Source organism: Myodes glareolus, chromosome 4 (assembly GCF_982192425.1).
Source record: "Myodes glareolus chromosome 4, mMyoGla1.1, whole genome shotgun sequence".
In the NCBI taxonomy this organism is placed as follows: domain Eukaryota; kingdom Metazoa; phylum Chordata; class Mammalia; order Rodentia; family Cricetidae; genus Myodes; species Myodes glareolus.
Genome location: NC_142029.1, coordinates 18,359,544 through 18,375,474, shown reverse-complemented (window position 1 = coordinate 18,375,474; position 15,931 = coordinate 18,359,544). Strand labels below are relative to the sequence as shown.

Here is a 15,931-nt window from a genome sequence, read left to right as displayed (position 1 = left end):
CTGGGAGTCAAGTGGTCTCCAGAATGTTCCCACCCTTTTTAAGGCAAATGTTTTCATGGCTTTCTAATTAGAAAATACAAAATTATAAAAATTCAAATACTAGGGCTAGAGAGATGGCTCAATGGATAAGAATACTTGATGCTCTTACAGAAGACCATGGTTCAATTGCTAGCACCCACATGACAGTTCACAACAGCCTGTAGTTCTAATTCTAGAGGATCTAAAACCCTTTCTGACCTCTATGGGTATCCAACACCTACATGGTACACATATATACATACACTTATACACATAAAAATAAATCTTTACCTAAAGTCAAAATATTAGCAAAATGATAAAAGAAAAGAGATACCATCCCCAATCCACCAAACAAATTCATCTGCTCCCAAGTAACTACAAAATTTGGTGAATATCCTTCCAAGATATTTTGATATACAAATAGTATCTGTTCTTTCCTTCTTGGGGAAAGGTGTGAAGAATGAACTGAGGACCTCATCTATGCTAAGCATTTGCAACTCTTTAACTCAAACAATCCTCCTGCTTCAGTCCTCCAAGCAGCTAGGAAACTAAAGGAACATGCCACAACAAGCCTGACTTGGTATTTGATTTTGGACACAACTGTGCATTACAATTTTATGTGTACAAATAATAGCCGCTCAGTATTTTCAATGTAAGGATATGCCATGATTTTGATGGACCTCCTATTGAGTCCATTATCCATTTTAGTTTGATTATAAGCTTTATACTTTAGAGAGCACCATTAAGTATGAAAGCATATTTGGAAGTTAAATTCTTTTTTTTAATTACTTTATAAATAATACCAATCAAAATTTCCACTTCCTCCTCTCCTCCCACTTCCTTCCCGCTCCCCCAGAGAAATTAAATTCTAAGGAATGAAATAGCTGATTTCCTTTGCTTTTGTTTGTTTTGAGCTAGGGCCTTACTTTGTAGTTCTGACTACACTGGAATTCACTCTACGGACCAAACTGGCCTCAAACTCAAAAGATCCTCCTGCCTCTGCCTTCTAAATCCTGAGGCTAAAGACACTGACACCATACCTGGTCTCTTCTACTTTTCTTGATCCCAATTCCCCAGTGTCCTTTTCCTCCCTCATACCTCTGCTCCAGTAGCCACCTCCTCTGCAGCTCCAGACATGACTCCCAGTGTGTAGAAGGAGAAGACGCATAGTTCACGAGTACAGACAGCTGGCTAAGGGACATATTAAACAGACAGGCGAGATATGGGTTGTGTGTGGAGAAGATATAGGGAGAGATGGTGTGTGTGTGTGTTGAGGAGGACTATCAATCAAAATTTAAAGGCCTTAATAGTAAGTTTGAGTGATCTTGTCTACCTATAAAATTCTCTCTGATCATTAAGGTAGTTAGATTTCTCTTTTCTGAGTTTTCAGAACACTGCTCCTTGCTTTTAAATATATACACATAGATTATAATTTATAGCTAAATGTTTGGCCTACTTACCTAGATTTGGGAATAGCCAAGTACACCCTGGTCAATAGCAGATGCTTGCTTATAAATGTTAGGGGGGAATGGTGTTCTCAGAATTGTTTTTAGGCCTTGGCCAAGTAGGATGGTCAGAGCAGGGACCTATACCTTAAGCATGGACCCGTTCTGGAAGACATGCTGCTCATCACACACCACACAGTACTCATTCAACGTTGGAATCCTCTGTTCTGCATATTTCATGATCTGGAAAGAGAAAAGAGTCTGTATCTTTTCTAAGTATAGAAGTCTTTCATGTTGTTAGGGAGAAAATGGAAATAACTGAATCTTTTCTAGCTTAGATTCTGAACTTAAACTGATGGCCTCCCTACACTCCTAATCCTGTATGATACAAGTAGACCAGCCTGATCTTTGACATAGAAGTCTTGAGTTAACATTTCATATCTACTATTTACTGTCAAATATAACTACTAGGCAAGTCAGAAACATTTAGCCTTGTTGTCTTCATTTATAAAGTAAGATATTATACATCTCATAAATATACTGCAAGAAATGAGATCTGTCCATGCATTTAAATTTGGGGAGGTGGCATCAAGCCTGTCAACCTGAGTTCCTGGGACACATATGTAGAAGGAGAAAACTGATTCCACAGCTATCTTCTGACCTTCACATAAGTGCTATGGTATGCATATGTATGCCCCCTCTAATTAATTAAATAAAATTTTGTTTTTAGTCTCCATCATTATGTATTAGAAGGGAGAAAAGGACATGGGCAACAAGGCAACATAGAGGTCACAGGACAACTTTATGGAGTCAGCTCTCTCCTTGCACCTTTATGGGCATTCTGGGGAGTTAACTCAAGTTGTCAGACTTTCACAGCAAGTGCTTTTACCAGTTGAGCCATTTCACAGGTTCTCATGTAAACAAATAGTACTAACTAATCAGTTACAGTGGCTGTAGTCATTATAGATTTTCTATTTGTGTCATGAGAGTATTCAATCCAAGATTAAATGCTGGAGGGCAGGGATTAAGTGATTTCTACCACTTAAGGACAATTAACCCATCTCCTAGTCAAAAACACAGATGCATACATGAACACACAGGCACACATACTCTATGGAAGGAAAATGGCATAAATCTAGAGCTTTTGCAGCAATATCTTAAAACATATGCTTTTAAATTTTTATTTACTTAACATTGGTTTAACTACTTGTTCTTGTGTATAAATCAGGCTGTTCACATGTTTATGGGCTGGTTATTAAGCCTGCAATCAGTAGTTCTAAACCCACAGGGACAGCATATCAGATATCCTACATATCAGACATTTTACAATACGATTCATAACGGTAGCAAAATTACAGCTAAGAAGTAGCACTGATAGTAATTTTATGGTTGGGGGGGGTCACCACAACATGAAGAACTATATTAAGGGGTCACAGCGTTAGAAAAGTTGAGAACCACGGCAGTAAGTGTTCTTGATAATGCTGTGACCTTCTTGAGGACGGAAACTATGCCTTCTTTTCTTTTGTTTGCTCAACCAACACTCAGTATAATTTTGGGAACAAATCAACTCAGGAAATAACTGACTCAAGAGCTGGAGTTTAGGCAGTTAGATGGGTGAGCAACAGGGAAGAGTTTTGGAAAAAAGTTCTGGACTTGATTACCTGGACAAGAAATCCATACTCCAGAGTGGGGATGTTCTTGCAGTGACCACTGACCTAGTAAGAGTTCAAGACAGATCCTATGAGTTTCCTATAAAGTGGGGCCGAAACACACCTCATTCATACCTTCATCCAGGATTATCCTAAAATAGCTAAGTCTTAGCTCAGATCAGCCTAAGAAATCACAAAGTTGGAGAGACTTTTAGAAGTTTTTGCTAAAGGTTCTAAGGTTTACTAGTCTTTAATCCTCTTCAAAGTTAGAATAGGTTGGCACAGCAGCTGACTACCAAGTTGTAGCCATAACCTAGCTATACTATACATGACTTTTCCTTGGCACGCTAATCTCCAGACTCTGCTTTATAAGCTACTATCAGACAGGCCTGTCAGGCATGAAATAAGCATTTAATAATTATTATTTAATATTATTTATTTTTATATAAGCATTTAATAATTAAAAACTATTCCATTCTATACATTCATGATATATGCCTGGATTTGACTAGACAGCTCTACCCCCACCCCTTTGAAAAGTTATTCCCCTACAAATCTACCCCAACCCTCCTGATGCCCACGTCACACCATTCCCAGCCCATGTACCAAAGGAGAAGTCCGTGCTGGGGGAGGGAGGCCCACGTGCTGGGGGCACAGGAGACCTGCCTGGGGGCTGGGGGGATAACCAAACACCTCTACTTTGGGGTTCTTCATGGTGCAGGAAATGGAACGATTCATAAGGCGTCCAACTCGAAGCTCTGGTACACCCAGTTTGCCTTTTAGCATGGAGTCCTGTATGATAGGAAAACTGGGAGACCTGCAGAGAAAGAGCAAAGAAAAAGTAATAAAACTGGGAATTCATTATGAACTTTAGAAGAGAATTAGAAAAAAAGAACACTGTAGGCCAGAGATGATCATAAATTCAAGGGCATAGTCTACTGTTATCTTAAATAATGTCAAAAGAGAATAAAAAAATCACAAAATTGGCTTTTGATATCATTATTTGTATGTTCTTCAGGTTGTAGCACATAAAAGTCAGAAGCAGAGCCTCGGCCACCATGTCATTCAGACTAGGTATAACTAAGTATATTCCCTGAAGATGACAGGATCATTTTCTGTTATGAGAGAAAAGGACTAAGCATTCAACACTATCCTAGGCAAGTTGTATCCTAAACCTTGTCTATTGCCAACTGTCTAACCATCAAAAGTGGCCCGTGGAACACTACAAATCTAGCTTTGTGTCCATCTTTGGAGAATCAGAGCCACCAAAGTGTAGGATAAAGAACCAGGGTCAAAGAATATAGCAATGTTTATTTCCAGAGCCTAGGTATCAGCACCTCCTACATAAGAGCAAGAAGTGAGCGTCTACGTCTCTGCTTCTTTATGACAAGAAATAAGGATGAGAGATGAAGATAAGATGGAAAGATAAAAGGCTGGAAAGATGGCTCAGCAGTTCTTGCAGAAGACCTAGGTTTGATGCCCAGCACCTACATGGCAGCTTACAGCCAAATGTAGCTCCAGATCCAGTGGAATCAATACTCTCCTCTGGCCTCTGAGGGCACTAGACACACACATAGTGCAAGCAAAACACCTTTACACATAAATTTCTAAAATGATGGAAAAACAATACATATGCCTCCAAAAGCTAGGTATTGTGCTTTACATAAGGGAGGAGCTATAAATATTGAATCAAAGTAGAAAGGTAAGGATACAAAGGGGACTAGGACCATGTGTCACTATTATTAAGTAAAAGGTACAAAATTTACTGGACTCAAAGAAAAGACAGAAAAAATTATTTAAGGCATTCCAGAAGGTGATAAGACAGATAATTGGAAATAATCAATTCTAGGAAAATATTTACTTGGGAATGGGTGAGAAGATGCTGAGGCCAGCTCGGAACTTCTTGATGGTACCACTTGCTTTGAACCAACTGTGTCTCTTCTCCTGCTGGGTCTTCAGGAAATCGTTGCTCAGATGTTTCCATTGTTGGGATGTAAACATACCCAGGATCCTAGGAAATCAAGAGGATTAGGCAAGATCAGGCAAAAAAGGACAAAGAGAGGCAACTAATCTCCAGACTCAGAGACTATAAAGCTAGTTTTGACAAAATGTTTGCCAAAGCTCCCTTGATATGACACTGGCACATGAAAATACTATCTATCCTTAAACACCATCTTCACCCTAGGAATAAACACTCACTCCTATTACCTAACCAATGAGCCAGAATATTTCTGGAAAGATTATAAAGGTGAACCTTCAGTCTAGAAACCACAGTCTGGATTTAGTGCCATGGATAACTACACTGAGAACAGACTAGAAGGGGTAGGGTAGGGCAAATGAGAATATAACCTTCTACTTTGCAAATAGTGCAATGACTATGGACATGCGATACCAATATTAGCTGAAAAACTACATCCCTGAATTTAGAGTCTTTACCTTGCAATTCAACTTGTCAATCATTTCACTTGTTCTTGACAAGTTCTTTGTAGGATTACCCTAGGCTATCATGATAAAACCTCATCAGCTTCTTCAAACTCAAAAATTCACCTATTACGAATAACTCCTTTTTCTTCTCATTAGAGAAAATCATGAGGTGTTAGCTTCCCTAATTTTCCAACCCTAATAAAAAAGCTGTTTCTCCTTCAACCCTTATCTCTAGCCCTTCATTCTCTGGAGAAAAGGTGGCTCTCATATTAAGACTGACTTCTCTATCTGGGCTCTACCACTGTCTCCTGTCCTTAGGGGCCATGATCAAACATCCTCCTGTCCGGTCAGTTTCTTTCCCAAAGTCTGTAAGATATTTCATTTTTCTGCATCCCAGCTAGACAAGTGTTCTACCTCTGAGATCTATCTTTAAGGGGGGTCAAGATTCCTTTGACCTAGTTTTAGTGTTTCTTCTTCTTCTGTCTACCCTCCTGAAGGATTCCTGGATACTTTGGGTGTTAAAACGTTTTTTTGCCCTCGATTCTATTTTCTTTTCACCCTATCATCCTCTTCTTTAACAATCTTCCATCTACTGGTACTAAGTCCCACCAACACTGATGTTTATCTTCAACCTTATACTCAATTCTGAGCTAGTGTGAGACTATTTTATAGCGTCGATCTACACCTGGCTGTCCTGGAACTTGATCTGTAGATCAGTCTGGCCTCTGAACTTACAGAGATCCACCTGCCTCTGCCTCCTGAGTACTGGGATTAAAGGTGTGTGCCACCACCAACCCGACCTGGCTTTTAAATTTATTTTAACTTTTCCTAGGAATATTTTAGAAGGATATTTCTGGAAGAAAACACGATGTTCAAGGCTTTGACACATTTGTGGTTAGAGTCTGGATTGTGACTGTCCCCCAAAGGTTAACATGCTGAAGGCTTGGCTCCCAGTCTGTGACACTATCGGGAAGTGGCGGAATATTGAGGAGGCAGGACTTGGTGGAAATAGCTAGTCACTGGGAGCACATCCTTGCAGGGGATATTGGTAGCCTGATCTTCATGTGTATATGTGTCTGCCTTTCTGTCTATGTTTGCCAGCACACTGTAAGTTGAACAGACCCCTTTTACCACATGCTTCCACAATGATGTATTGTGCTGTCAAAGATATAAATAGGGTCAAGTTATAGTAGGCTTAAACCTCTAAACTGAGAGCTAAAATAAAATTTTCTTTCTTCTACGTTGAATAATTCAGGTATGTTGTAACAGAAATGGAAAGCTGACTAAGATAAGTATTTCTCAATCCTTTTCCCTCACACGTCCATGAACAACAACAAAAAAAAAGTTCTTACTTTTTTAACTGAAGACCTAGCCCAAACCCTTCCTTATTCGATGGCTGGAAAACCTCAATGGATGGTTCTGCAAAGAGAAGAAAAAGTTTCCAATATGTGCATAACTCTAATCTCTACAAAGTCCAGAGTCACAGTTCAGTAGGACAGCTTCCTCAGACTCTAGACACAGCAGCTGTTAGGTACTCTCAGGCATATTCAGCTTGCAGTTAAAGATAGCTATGGATGTGGCTGAATAGAAAACTGTAATTTACTTAAAACATTATACAAATTTTGTAATTTTTTTTTTGGTAACTTGATTGTTCAGTTCTTGAGTGTGGATTTTGAAGAGGACAATGTGTTGGAGTGTCAAAAGTTGGACATGCCTGCATAGTAGAGGAAGAAAACTTGAGGCAGCAGTAAATTCTAGAAGCCATTTAATAAACTTTAAATATTTTCAGTAGGAAGGTGAGAGGTTTGGAGAAGAACAAATATCTTCAGGTCAGAGAAAACAATGTCACAAATCAAGAAGAAGGCTATCAGATGAGTGGGGATGAGGACACTAATGACAAGAAATGGAAAACAAAGGGTGAGCACAAAGGTCTTATTTCCAACTTTATTTCTACTTCAATTAACTTAGTACTTTGGATCAGACTACACTCAGATTACCCACTTGCCCAATGTCACTGTCTTTACCTGGTCCATCAAGGTACTGGGAGAGAGAAAACCGTAGCCTCAACACAATTGGTTCTGTCCGAAGGACCTTCCAAGCTGTAGACACTTCCTCCTAACAAAATAAGAGAAATTATTTCTGGTTTACAAAGGAGAGAAATGGACACATATATGCACATAACAGTATACACCATTGTTCGTTGATGGTCTAGGAATGACAGAGATGTAGAATATAGGCTCCAAATACAGCACTCAAGAAGAAGACACCAGGCTTACATGAAAAAAAACTGTAAGGCAAGCTACACATACTGTTGGCACTACTTACATCGAGGAAGCTGATGTTGATATGGAGGTCAATGTCCACGTCATCAATAGTTCCATATTCTCTACAAAGACACAGGCAACCACAAGGGAGGCTCATTAAGACAGAGGGAATAGAGAGGTAAAGAAGGTAAAGAACTAATCCTGAGAACATGAGAAAGGGTGGAAGAGAGCTCCATACTTAGATCTTAGCTACACAGAGAAACTCTGCATCAAAACAAACAAACAAAAAACAGCAACAAGAAAAAAAATCTTAGCTATGTATCAGATCACTTATGACCATAGCCCTTCTTATCCCAAAGGGAACTAGTGACCTAAAGATATTTAGGATAAAAGGGAATAGCTAAGAAAAATAGTTTTAACTCCTATCTCCTTTGGTCAACCATTTTTATTGAGTAACCTTCTATTGCTAAATTCATAAATTTATCAGCACATTACATCATCAAAAGGAATTCTAGCCTTTTAAAGATTCTTGTCATCCTGAAGTCAAGTCCCACCTGATGGACACAGAGTTCTCACTGTAGATCTCCTTCACTGCTTCAATGTCCGCATCGAGCTGTGGGTGTCTATACAGGTCAGCTGCACAGCTCCCCTGATTCAGTCATAAAAATATTGGTGGTAGCAGAGGTGGAAAGAGATAAACAAAGGGGAAGTAAGAAAGAGAGAATAAGCAGAACATGCAGACACACCAGGAAAAAGAAAGATGAAAGGGCCGCACATGGGATCTTGGGGGTAACCCTAGCACATATTTCAGGGAATAAGACTCTCTACTCCAGTCTAAGAAAGTTTCAGCAGACCAACAGGCAGTTTTGCTTAAAAAGTTCATATTCTCAAGCTCTAGACTTTCCTCCCGAATTTTGCCTTCTACAGAAATTCAGATGAGTTCTACCTGAAAAGCATCCTAAGAGTCTGAACAGTTTTGCTTAGGAATGCAATTGTTAGCAATTGCATTTTTCTGGGTGGCAATGATAATGACACTCTCCGGGAGCCATTTAAGATTTGATCCTATGATGGAGGAGGGTTAACTGTCTATGTGTTACTTTCATTGGTTAATAAAGAAACTGCCTTGGCTTTTGATAGGACAGCAGCTTAGATAGGTGGAGTAGACAGAACAGAATGCTGGGAGGAAGAAGGCAGTCTTCTCCGAGACAGACGCAGGCGAGGATCTTTCCTGGTAAGCCACCACCTTGTGGTGCTACACAGATTATTAGAAATGGGTTAGATCAATATATAAGAGTTAGCCAATAAGAGGCTACAGATAATGGGCCAGGCAGTGTTTGAATGAATACAGTTTCCGTGTAACTATTTCGGGTAAAGCTAGTCGGGTGGCAAGTTACAATCCTACAATGAAATGACTCTTTCTGGCTAATGAGAGGAGAAAATAATAATTTCTAACTAACATAAGGGTCCCCTTCATGTGAAGTATGCAGTTTACAATGGTATAAGCAAGGACAATGAATCAGTTTTGAAAGATTCCTATCAGATCCCACTAACATTTTATCTCATTTCATCTCTGTTCAGCAGGACTTACTTTCTGATGTACCCAGCATATAAAATCTAAATCATCCAATGAGTTTGAGGAAATGCACCTCACCTGAACTCCATACAGAAATTCCTCTGATTCATTATCTCCTTCTGAATCATCATCATTCCAGAACTGGCCTTTGATGTCCTGGAGATAAACAAAAACAACAAAAACACTGAAGCACCATCCTTTGTTAGGTCCTTGTTATTACATGGGCTAGGGTAGGGCAAAAGGATGGAAAACAGATTCTCACATTTCTTGGGAATAAATAACTGAAGCCTGAATCCTTTTACACCTTTCACTTCACTGTGACTGAGTGAAATACTACCTAAGTCTAGCCCTGACACGGTGGGGCAGGGAACATCCCTAAGCATACCTAAGCTCTGCATCTGCATCGTCACTCCCTCATCTCTCGTTTTGTGTTATCTCTGAGGCACGGTCTTACTCTATAGCCCTGGCTAGCCTGGGCCTTGCAGCAATTCACTTGCCTCAGTTTCCCAAGTGCTGGGATTACAGATGCAAGCCACCACAGCCAACCTCACCTCTACTCTTCTATCTCCTAGTGTTCATCTCTCTCCCCTTTCTTTGGAAGAGAACAGCCCTACACAGTTCAAGTGACACTTTTTCCATACTCTTCCTCCTTCCGTTAATTTCAAATAGCTACTTCCAAAAGGCAAGAGGAGGAAAATACCAGGAAAAAGTAAAGTCAGCCTTCTGTCTTATCTGCCCCTTAGATGACACAGTGACACGAGGAGTCAGTCCTCACCATTGGGTCAGTGGGTCTCACACACACTCTCAGGTCAGTGCTAGGCAGCACCCCTCCATACCACCAATCGAACCCAGGCCAACAAGAGGAGCATTTAGGAGATCACAGAATGAGACAAAGGAGGTGATGGTGTCATAAGTACTGGCGATCTGCTGGAGATGGCAGGCTCTGCTGTTGTGGTAATAAGTCACTGTCCTATGGAAAGTAAATAACAATTGGGTTCACCACTTATTAGCTGGGTAGTATATACACAGGTATATTTTGTCCAATTACAGACCCATGTAAAGAGGCACAATGCACATAAACACACAGACTTTAGTTCTTTAACCAAGCTGAAGTCACTGTCAGTAGAATATACACCTGTCTATTCCACTCAAAGTTGGAACTGGAGTTCTACTCTAGTCTATACAATAACTTTAAAACCGAAAGTAACAATGTCAGGATCAACTGCTTATGCTTCTGTGTCCACTCAGCTCATTTATGAACAGCTTTCACAGTACCAAGCCTCATCAGCCTTATGAACCAGAACCAGATTCTTTTCAGACTCTTTGCTCCTATTTTCCTATATTGGACCATTATCACTTTTTTTCTTTACATGTGTATGTTTATGCAAGCAAACGTGTATAAAAGTACACGTGGATGTGTGTGTGTGTAGGCCTCCAGGGCTGACTCTTGGAGTCTTTCTCATTCATTTTCTGCCTGACTTAAACAAGATCTCTCAAGTAATGCTGTACTTCACCAATACAGGTTAGTCTAGCTTGCTGAGATCCTATCCCCACATTCCCAGAGCTGGAATTATATGTAGCCACTATGCTCACCTGACATTTATGTAGGTTCTGGGGACCCAAATTCTAGTCCTCACACTTCCATGGCAGGCATTTTAACCAACAAGTCATATCTGTAACCCCTCATTATTGCTTTTAAAACATCAGCTTTAGTTGAGCTTGGTGATTCATACCCATAGTCCCCAGTAAGAAGGAGGGGATCTATGGTCAAAGAGATAACATCTTTGAGGTTAGCCTAGGCTACTTTGAGGACTCTGTCTCAAAAATAAATTAATTCAAGGGGGCTGAAAAGATGACTTAGTAGTGTTCTTACAGAGGCCCTGAGTTGGGTTTCCAAGCATCCACACCAGGCAGTTCATAACTGCCTATAACTCTAGCTCCAGGGGATCTAACACAAATATTCATAAAAATAAATAAATAAATAAATAATAAAAGTGATATTGCTAGAAGCCATTATATGACAACCATCTAATTCACAGTTCTCAATAACACTGACGATGCTCTGGTAAAATTTATCTGAGTTGTCATGGCCGAAACAATGCTCCAGGGTCATCTCGGAACCTAACTTCCACATAGTTAAAGTAATGACCCAACAAGCACTCAGAAAAAGCACTAATCTCCTCCCCACTGCTAATCCTAGAAGACCTCCATCCCATAACAGGCTATTTTTAGCCCCACTGAAGCCTTCACTTGCATCAGGTCATGAAAAAACAACTTAGCTATGAAATTATGAAGCTTGAACGGTAACAGATGTCAAAGCTACAGTAGCAGTAGGCTTGCAAAGCTTTCTGCTGCTCTCTAGATCAGTAGGTCACAAACATTACCTACACATTACAATCACCTGGGGAGCTTTCAGCTTAGACCAACACATAGCCCTATTCCATAACCAATTAGTGCAATTTCATACGAATTAATTCTAAACGTTAAGTCAGTTTAAAACTCTCTACTATTAAGCCAATACTAGGAACCACTAGTCCTTCCTGGCTTCACATATACCTCAGTCTAATCCATTCCAAACTACTCAATGGTGTTCTTGGTCCATAATGTGATTTTACCAAACCTTACTTTTCTACATCATCGGTTCTAGGTGGGCTGGTGTGACTATAGCATCAGTATTACCTGGGAACTTGTTAAAATGCCAATTCTTAACCCCTACCCCCTGAGATTTAGTGAAGCAGAAAAACCAGGACTGGAATGCAGTGATGTTTTAACAAGCACTACAGTTATTATGCTGCATGATAAAATTTGAGAACCATCCCACTAGGTCATTGCATCTTCCAAGGGTCCGTCGTTTCTTCTCAGATACTAAGTTAAACTTGGTAATTGGTTCAGTATGGGGCTATAAAGCACAATACCAAAATAAACTCTACATAGCAGTCCTTGAGCTGACTGTACTACCTCACTGACCAAAAAGTAATATGCAAAAGTCAATTACAACTCAAGTTCTTAGAGACGAGATAACCTGATATCTGATAAGTGCTGTAAAAACACTACTGGGGGGGGGGGGGGGCTGAGGGGACTGGAGAGATGGCTCAGAGGTTAAGAGCACTGCCTGCTCTTCCAAAGGTCCTGAGTTCAATTCCCAGCAACCACATGGTGGCTCACAATCATCTGTAATGAGATCTGGTGCCCTCTTCTAACCTACAGGCAGACATCCAGGCAGAGTACTGAGAACACTGTATGCATAATAAATAAATAAATTAAAAAAAACACTACTGGGGGGTCGGGAGGACAAGTATGAGCAAAGTAAAATTGTATGTATGAAAAAACTCATTGTTTTGTATGTCATCGAGAATTTTATTTTTAATTTCAAAAATTAAATACTATCCCATTTTCAAACAAAATAAGTGGGAAAACAGATGAAATAAATTTTGCAAAATGTTGATAACTGTGAGTCAGACATAGTGGCATGTCTTTAACCCCAGCATTCTGAAGGCACAAGCAAGTGGATCTCTTTGAGTTCTCAACCAGCAGCCTGGTCTACACAATGAGCTCCAGTACAAAAACAAAACAAAACAAAAAGCCAAAAAAAAAAAAAAAAGTTGGTAACTGATGAAGCTGAGAAATGTACACAAGGGTTTCTTATACTCCCTGCTTTTTGGTATAGAGTTGGAAAATTCTGCAATTATAAAATCAAAGGCTCTCCCTAGAAAGCCAACTCTCCACGTCAAGAGGAAGATTCCCCTTGTCTCCCTGCTGTTCTTCAAACACAGCAAGCACAGGCCCGCTACACAGCCTTGTCTCCACTGTTCTCCCCTTTTAGGATGGCCTTTTAAGATAGCCACACTCTGGTCACTACCTCTATAAAATACCTACACTAAAAAATCCTAACAGTAATAATAATACCTAAACCAGCATTCCCTGCCCCTCTCCAATTATTTCCTTCCCCACACTCTGACAGACACTGATCTCTCAGCAGACTGTAAGCTCTATAAGCAAAGATTTGTACTGTTCTCGGCCTCTATAACACATTTACTGAATTAGTCAATGATCCCTCAGCTGTGTACCAAATGGGAGATAAATATAAGAACTTAAACACTGCTTCTATGCATCAACAATAATCACACAAAATGCTTTTTAAAAATCAAGACCTCATTCACCTTCAAGAGCAGTGAGAAGCAAATTCTGAAGTTCTGGAGACTGGAGTTCTTTTGAGATTTGAAAATAAACAGTCAAGCGCTGATATGGACAACCACGGAGGGATACAGAGGGAAGACGCACTACTCTTCAGCCTGGGTTCTCTTGGGAAGGGTGGGACGATGGCAGCTTAGGCGAGAAGTGCCAGCTTTTTCAAGGTCTTTCACCTCAGAAGTCAAGAAACACTGAGCATGTCTTCAAGGCTTGCAGCTTGGCTTCTGTTGCTATTAAAAGGCCGGGGGGGGGGGGGGGGATCAGTTTTTCCAAGGAAAAGACGGTTACGAAATGACCAAGCTGTTTTAGTGGGAAAGATTTGCACCCTCAACACTAAATGCTCTTCTCTCAGGAATGGGGAGTAGACTAAAAGCTGGAGAGAGGCAGGTTCGCGGACCATGGAATTCCCAGACATTTAAAAAAAAGAAGAAGAAGAAAGAAAGAAAAAAAAAGGAAGGGCCTGAAAGATGACCTAGTTCAAAGTTCTCATGTAATAATACTCCAACCTAAGGAAGTTACAACTTGCCTGAGGAACTTGAACATTTGATAGGTCCTAGATACATCCATTTTTCACGGGATGAAGCAGTAACTAACACAGCGGTTACTGAACTAAGAGACTAAAACAGAGCTGAACCCTTTGAAGAGGAGCTGGGCCAAATAGAGACTATCAGAGTGACCAGCGAAGAGCGCTGTTTCGCTCAGTGTTTGTTTATTTTGGGTGATGGCAGCTCGCCTAACACGCTTGTTCAGTTCCTATATTATGCCAAAGGTAAATCAGCCGTAGGACGACTCACAAAGGTCTTTTTCTCTAGGTCCACAGGCACTTTCCAGAGTGACCATCTGACATTTACCTAGTCAGAGAAGCCTCTGATCTCAACGTCTCCACTCTGGGCTTGCCTCCCAGCTCTGTGCGCTAGCAGATGAAAGCTCCAACAGGAGCGACGGAAGGACTAAGCTACTAAACAAAGGCGAAACGGGGCGCGGAAGGGCGAGTCCAGCGGGCCAGCGCTAAGCCGGGCACCCGCGGAGGGAGAGCACCGGGATGCTCGCCGAGGACACCCGTGCTTTCAGGACAGGGCCTGAGGCCTCTTCTCCAGGTGTCCCCCTTAGGCCCCCAGCCCCGGCCTTCCCCGTTAAGAAGCCGTCTGCGGCTCACCCCCGCCAGCCGCCCAGCCAAGCGAAGCCTGTCATCGCCCCTCACTCGGTCCCTCAGGCAGTGTGGACCCCGCCCGCCGCCCGCCCGCCCGCCCCGCCCCATCCCGCTCCGGCCTCCCCCACACGCCAGCCTACGGAGTACTCACGGCGACCCCGGGCCGCGCGCGGCCGCCGCGGAGGGGACGAGCGGCCCGGGACGCCCCGCGGGGGCGGAGCGGCAGGCCAAGGGGCGGGGACCAAGGCGGGCGGGCGAGGTCGCGCTCCCACGCCTCAGCGTGCCGTCCCGGGCACGCTGGGCCACTCTGCACATGCTCGGGCGAGGACACTGCGGTCACGTGTCTCGCCTCCGACCAACCGCCGTGCAAGCTGTGCCTGGGCGTGTCCCCGCCCGGGAATGCCAGCCTGGGCACGCGTGCGCAGTGACGGATAGCTGAAGGCGTGAGGGAGCGAGTGGGTGGCGCCTGTTTCTTGGGTCCCTGAGGGCGAGGGAGGAAAAGGTGCTGCCGATTCGCCAAAAAATGTTTTTTCTTTGTCGCCTCGTGTGGTTGGGAGGACCGCGGAAGGAAAGCAATTTAGATTGTCTATATAGAGGTAATGAGGCGTCCCCTCGGTGCAGGTTGAAGCCAGGCAAAAAAAAAAAAAATCAAAAATTAAGATTCTTAAAATTGCCTCGCCCTCATACACTGTTGCTAGGTGTGCTGGAATCCACCTGGCCTTCGGTACACAACCTTAGTGGGTTAGGGCCATAGCTTACTAAGTAGAGTGCTTGCCTGGTATTCACAGAGCCTTGGTTTCTGCACACCTGTGTAGACCCTGTGTGGTGCAGCAAACCTCTTATCTTGGCATTCAGGAAGTTGAGGCAGAAAAATTCAAAGTTATTCTCAGCTACATAGCAAATTCAAGACCAGAATGGGATGTGTAAGAACATCTCAGAAGATAACTAAATAAAAGATTTTAGTGGAGGTGGAAGAGATGGCTCAGCAGGTAAGAGCCAGTGGTTGCACTTGTCAAGGACCTGGGTTCAGTTCCCAACACCCACATGGCAGATCGCAATAATCTGTAACTGCAGGTCCAGGGGATCTGACAACCTCTTTTGGCCACTAAGGGCACTAGGAACAGCCAATGTGGTGCACACATACACTTGCAGGAAAACACTTGTTCAAGTGATCTTATGTGAGATCAAAGCTTGGTTTGAGCACTTGGGATTTTTCT

At 42.0% G+C, this 15,931-nt stretch overlaps 1 protein-coding gene across 11 annotated transcripts in view; it reads right to left on the bottom strand.

Annotated features, from left to right (window-relative positions):
* Positions 1–14,953, bottom strand: part of Parp6 (poly(ADP-ribose) polymerase family member 6) — a 31,101-nt gene extending 16,148 nt beyond the window's left edge. For 4 of the 11 annotated variants that reach the window (XR_015001734.2, XM_085689165.2, XM_085689164.2 and 1 more), the window contains exons 1-13: positions 14,866–14,952; positions 13,534–13,794; positions 10,149–10,343; positions 9,452–9,529; positions 8,355–8,449; positions 7,862–7,922; positions 7,561–7,651; positions 6,889–6,955; positions 4,974–5,123; positions 3,719–3,929; positions 3,125–3,178; positions 1,611–1,706; positions 1,117–1,209 (exon numbers count right to left, since the gene is read on the bottom strand). Coding sequence is in view for 10 of the 11 variants with exons in the window: in XM_085689165.2 (XP_085545291.1) it covers positions 1,117–1,209; positions 1,611–1,706; positions 3,125–3,178; positions 3,719–3,929; positions 4,974–5,123; positions 6,889–6,955; positions 7,561–7,651; positions 7,862–7,922; positions 8,355–8,449; positions 9,452–9,529; positions 10,149–10,151 (999 nt within the window). In the remaining variant the exon portion in view is untranslated. Of the gene's footprint in view, positions 1–1,116; positions 1,210–1,610; positions 1,707–3,124; positions 3,179–3,718; positions 3,930–4,973; positions 5,124–6,888; positions 6,956–7,560; positions 7,652–7,861; positions 7,923–8,354; positions 8,450–9,451; positions 9,530–10,148; positions 10,344–13,533; positions 13,795–14,415; positions 14,665–14,854 lie in introns of those variants that run through there. The other 7 variants (XM_085689167.2, XM_085689168.2, XM_085689160.2 and 4 more) reach the window with 6 other exon arrangements.
* Positions 14,954–15,931: the final 978 nt, after the last annotated feature.